At 32.1% G+C, this 6,000-nt stretch overlaps 1 protein-coding gene across 1 annotated transcript; it reads right to left on the reverse strand.

The window, feature by feature from the left end:
* Positions 1-3,307: 3,307 nt before the first annotated feature.
* On the reverse strand, positions 3,308-5,172 carry LOC114736005 (1-aminocyclopropane-1-carboxylate oxidase-like). The gene is made up of 4 exons (XM_028923795.1): positions 4,999-5,172; positions 4,623-4,849; positions 4,034-4,367; positions 3,308-3,817 (listed from the first exon to the last, which is right to left on the reverse strand). The coding sequence occupies exons 1-4, from the start codon at positions 5,101-5,103 to the stop codon at positions 3,557-3,559; spliced, it is 927 nt and encodes a 308-aa protein (XP_028779628.1). The 5' UTR covers positions 5,104-5,172; the 3' UTR covers positions 3,308-3,556.
* Between the last annotated feature and the right edge of the window lie 828 nt (positions 5,173-6,000).

Genomic DNA, 6,000 nt, shown 5'->3' on the forward strand with positions numbered 1-6,000 from the left:
ACATATTTTTTTATAAATATATTTAATCTTATATTTTATAAATATATATACACATTAATTATTTATTAATTATATTATTTTATGTATTATTAATTATGTTGGTAAAAAACATATTATTAACAATTTTATTCTTTCAAATTAAAATATATCATAAAATCTATTTTTTCTGTAATTATCATATTAACTTATGTCTTTTTTTAAGTAATTTGTATATATAAAAAGTGCTTCTGATAACAACTATCCAAACACTCTTACTTCTCAAAATCACTTTTTTACAAAATCTATTCTTCACAGAATCTATTTTTCCCAGAATCTATTCTCCAAAATCACTTTTCCAAACCACGGTTTGGTTTCATCCAAACACACCCTTAAAGCAGATATTGTATATCTGAAGGCCAAAAGAACTTAAAGAGAAAAGGTTGTCAATTTGGTCTGTAAAAGCAACCTTTCAACCTCAATTAGTTGAAACAAAGGGCATATAATAATGCAGAATCATGATCACTTGTTCATGTGATGATGTGAATGACCATGCAAAAACCAAAAAAGTGGGCTCCACTTATGCACTACAATGGGTTAGGGACATAGAATTGCGGTTAACAGTTGAAGCTTTTGGTTTAGTAACAGCAAAAGATTACAACAAACCTACTTTTCCAACAGGAAACCTTAATTTCTATTTACCAGGAAAACAGAAGTGCAGTAGCATGATAATAACCTATGTTGGTTTTTTTTTTTTTTCATTCAATTCTTGTTCTTGTTCTGTTTTATTCTTTGCTCTCACCCTTTCAGATTTGGAATCTGAGTAATATAAGCAGGGAAGTAGGAAGATTTGGTGATGAATAGGACTTGTGGTCCAAAATGAGCATTGTAACTTGTTGGAATTGGCCTCTTGTTTTTAATTAGTGTGAACTCTAAATAGTGAAACCATAGTGTATTAGTTAGTTGGCGTCAACTACTTACTTACCTACTTTTTCTATCTCCATTGTTGATGCTAATGGCAGTCCTGTTTTCTTTTTCTTTCTTTTTTCTTTTTTCTTTTACTCCAAGTTGATTTATCTGAGATGCTTTGGGGAACATGTTTGAGTTCATAATATTATAAACATACTCATTAGTTTGGTTGTTGTCTAATTCCAAGGGTTTCACAATATTTTTAATTGGTTGTTTTTCGTGGGATTGTCTTATAATTCAACCGTAAAACAGTTAATGTCTTATTATTTGATTGCTTTTAAAAATGAAGTTTATACATGAAAAGAAAAGCGTCAATTTTCTATTGGATAGGACAAAGGTCTCCTAGACTTTTGGTATAGGTTCAAATCTTATTGGACGCAAATTATTTACATATATATTTAATTTGATTTCAAACCAAAAAAAATAAGATGAACTCACACGAGCAGACCTTAAATTTTATTTTTTGTGGGTGTGTTTGGATGAAATCAAACCGTGGTTTGGAAAAGTGATTCTGGAGAATAGATTCTGGAGAGAATAGATTCTGTGAAGAATAGATTTTGTAAAAAAGTGATTCTGAGAAGTGAGAGTGTTTGGATAGTTGTTATCAGAAGCACTTTTTATATATACAAATTACTTAAAAAAAGACATAAGTTAATATGATAATTACAGAAAAAATAGATTTTATGATATATTTTAATTTGAAGGAATAAAATTTTTAATAATATATTTTTTACCAACATAATTAATAATACATAAGATAATATAATTAATAAATAATTAATGTGTATATATATTTATAAAATATAAGATTAAATATGTTTATCAAAAAATATGTTTATAAAAAAAATAACAAGATACATATCATATAGGCTCTCACACTCTCCCTTTTTTCTCCAAAAGCAAAAATTTTTTGCTTTTTCCAAAACCATGGTTTTGACCCAAAACCATGGTTTTGGTTTTTAGAGGGGGTGTTTGGGTGATTGACACCCCAAACCATGGTTTGGGGTGTCACCCAAACACACCCGAAATTATGTTGGACGGTCCGCTTTTCAAACAAATAAAGCTCCTTTTTTAAATTTGCTGACGTGCATACAACTTGTCGAAAATGAAAGAAAATTTTGTGTGGTTTTAGCATAATTAAAGAGAAACATATGCACTTCATTCTTTGTTTTGCCCTCAAGAAAGTTAATACTACTTTTAATCTTTAATATAAGAGTTGGATAACTAATTTATAAACATTAAGAAAATTAGTCAATTTAGTTATTTAAAATAAATGAATGTTGTTTTCCATAAAATAATCTTCTTAATCATAAGCATTAGAATGAAAACTATTTAACATGTATAATTATTGTGGAGACTATTTTGAAAAAAAAAAAAAAAATATGGAAGACAAAATGGATTGAAGTCTTATAATTAAGGGAAAATGATTAAAAAAAAAGAAGTTGAAAATTTGTAAATGCCAAATAAGGAATATATATAAAAATTTGTTGTCATTTGCAAATTCAGTGTTATTAATGCCAAATAAAACGTTGTTATCAAATCTGATTTGAAATTTAGTAATTTTTTTTCTTTTTTTTTTGTCATTCTCCCTATAATTAAATCTCTAACTGGCTCTTATATTTAAAATTGAAGATAGTATATTCTATGAAAGTAAAATAAATATTTGTATAATTTTAATAAAAATCATAGAAGGTCTGGGTAATTAATCTTTTTCTTTTTCAGAAATTTGTTTATAGGTATTGAAATTGAAAATAAGATGAAACTCAAGTAAACTTAACAAGATTCAAGAAAGATTTTTCATAATGTTACTGAAAGATACGAGAAGAACAACCATTTACTTGCTGGAAATAAACACAGAAATTGAAAAAAGATCCACCACCCTGTTTGTTTCCTTTTAATTTAAAGAACATAATAATCACCTCACAAATGTGTTAACTTAAATCCTTACCTGATATAATCAATACGTCTTTGTATATAATTTTAGTTAAGTAAGGATTCCACTTGATTTTTCTCCCCACTTCAGATATGTGAGCCAAAATTTTACACGCAGCATTTATATTAAATTACTAGAAAGATTTCCCAAACTACGTGACCTGTAAAATGGTAGGCAGAAGAATATTATAAAATAATTTAAAGGGTTTCATTTCATGTTGCGATAGCCCTGTGAATCATCGAAGTCACTAGAGATCACTTTCTGGCTTCAACTACTTTTGCCTGTCTCTCTTTGGTACTTCTGTTTGTGGTATAATTTTCTTGTTTTTTTTTCTTTTTGGAAAAATTCACATGTTCCTTTTTGCCAACACAAGACATAATAATTACGCACAGCACAATAATCCAAAGAGGGAATAATCATGAGAGACAGTTCCTTATAGAGTGGGTAACAATATCTGATTATTTTCAATAACAGTACATCTCACTAACTTGACATCACGCTTACAAACTATATTAGCTTCTTCACCTGATACTTTATTATAACCATAAAAAGGGAGTTTTACAGTGTTATGCTACACATGCACGAGAGACTTCTACACCAGTAATTAAACACAACTTAATTTTGCTAAATATCATCAGTGGTAGTGATCTTGACGACTAGCTTGGAACTTGATGTTGTTCACACAGTTGCTACGCTCTTCATGGCTTCAAACCTTGGTTCTTTAGCCTGGAATTTGAGTCCTGCATAGAGCTTCATGTAATCATTGAACACAAATTTTGGGTAAGCCTGGCTTGCTTCATCTTCCTTCACCAAGGATGGTGCTGGGCATATAATGGCATCATCTCCAGGGTTGTAGAATGAAGCTAGGGACATTCTTGTTCCATCTGTTTGGGCAATCACACGGTGCATCACACTCTTGTATTTCCCATTGGTTATGACCTGTCATGATCAAAACAAAAAGGACTGTTAGATTGTTGATCATGGTGATCCCATTGGTGCCATCTCTGGTTGGTGTGAATCTTGCACACAGGGTGTTTGATATTTTGTCTAGATGAAAACTGAGACTGTGGAGGAATGGATAATTACTCTTGAAGTTGTATGGACACTGAGACATAAGTGTATTATCAGGTGTTATGTTGTGTTTTGATGGTTTACCTCGAGTTGGTCGCCGAGGTTGACGACGATGGAGTGGCGTATCGGAGGGACATCGATCCACTGGTCGTCTTTCAGGAGCTGTAAGCCACTGACCTTGTCATCTTGGAAGAGAAGGATGATGCCACCAGCATCTGTGTGGGCTCTGAGACCTTTGATCAGATCTGGTTTGGGACAAGGAGGGTAGTTGCTAACTTTGGTCCCAAAGTTTGGACCTTTGGTGCCATAGAACACCTTCTTCAGATACCCTTTTTCCAGCCCAAGGTTTTCACACAGCAAATCAAGAAGCACCAAAGCCAGCTTCTCCAATTCAGCAGCAAATTCCTTCATTGCCCTCCTGACACACCCAAGAAAAAAATAACACCAAGCATGCTTCTGTCAGATTCAGCCACGGACTTGTACCAAAAAAGAAGAAACTTACTGACACAAGAGTAATCTCAAAAGAAGTGACTGATTCTATACAAAAACTCATCTCAATTTTTTTTTCCAATTAAAGAGTATGTAGACTCTGCATCAACTTTAACCAAATATGTGTATGTTTAGAGAGAGAGAGAGAGAGGATGGGAATAAGATTGAGGTTATGATTTGGGACCTGAAATCTTCATGAAGATCAGGGATCTCTGAAATATTAGAGGTTGGGAGGTGGCGAACAAAGAAAGTGCTTTCCCAGTCAAGGTCATTAATTTCAGACTGAGCAGATTCAAGGCCTTTGCTTGCTACCATTTCTTTGAACCTCTGCTCCATACACTTCTTGTAGTGCTCTTTGCTCAGCCTCTCCACTGTGTCCATCAGCTCAATAGGAATGCCATGTTTCACCAGCTTCAGAAGAAACAAGGAAAACCCACAGAAAAAAACGCATATGTATCAGCACAGAAAGCTTTTCCCAGAACTCAGAAATGTGAACAAAACAACAAAGAAGGAATTAAAGGAATATCTCATATATATATATATATATATATATATGGTACCTCAAAGAAACCCCAGTTCTCACAGGCATCTTTTACCGCTTCCATGGTGGTTCCTCTCTCTTGAGTGTTCAACTTTCCCAAGTCAATAACTGGAAAGCTCTCCATTTTTCTCTCTTCTTTCTTTCTTTCTTACTCTCAGAGACAAATGGGCTGTAAGGATATGCTGTGTGTGTGAGTTGTGAGGATTGCTGTATCATGGGGTGCAATTTATAGGCCATCAAGGGGCTTCCTGGAAATAAAGAAACATTTTAAATTTAATTTAATACCCGGAAAAGATAAAGTTATGATGATGTTGTCTTCTTCAAGAAATTCTAAGCGAAAATAAAATTTGTACGAAATATTCTCATAACTTTTGTTATATATATAATTGACTTAATTTATTGATATATCTTTTGAAGATACCATCTGTGTGAATTCCATCCAGTGAGATATTGGATTCGCCATCTCAAACATTTGGAACCGTAATCAATAGATTATTAATTATATGTACTTTAAAAAGTTTTTCGCTATTAACATGGTAGAGAGATTTGAATCCCCACTTGTGACATGGCAGTCATTTGATGAGGAGAGAGATGAATCCAGCAATATTTTATCATTCTTGTTGATACATTTTGTTATGTTATATATCAAAAATATATAAATTCACGCATCAAATCTACGCAAGAAATAAGATCCTTATCACCTCTACCTCTTTGACATGGAATTTCTAACAAATTATTAACACAAGCATGTGCGGCCACACAAAAAGATTAAAGAAAATAAGTATATGTCAAAATCAAAATCTTGGAGTCTAAAACCTAATGGTAAAATGTCGTTTTTGAAACTTGCATTAAACAAAGTGTTTTTGAGAATAAAAGTAGTATAATATATTTAGCAGAGAATTAAACTTTAAAAAAAAAAGAATGATAAAGAAGAGAGGATGATTGCTTTGGCCAATTGCAATACCACAGTTCAAAAGAATAATATGGCTGCAATAGCAATAAACAAAGTTGGGTGGGAAAT

Source organism: Neltuma alba, unplaced genomic scaffold (genome assembly GCF_004799145.2).
Source record: "Neltuma alba isolate B1F8T4 unplaced genomic scaffold, ASM479914v2 tig00013280_pilon, whole genome shotgun sequence".
NCBI classification, from domain to species: Eukaryota; Viridiplantae; Streptophyta; class Magnoliopsida; order Fabales; family Fabaceae; genus Neltuma; species Neltuma alba.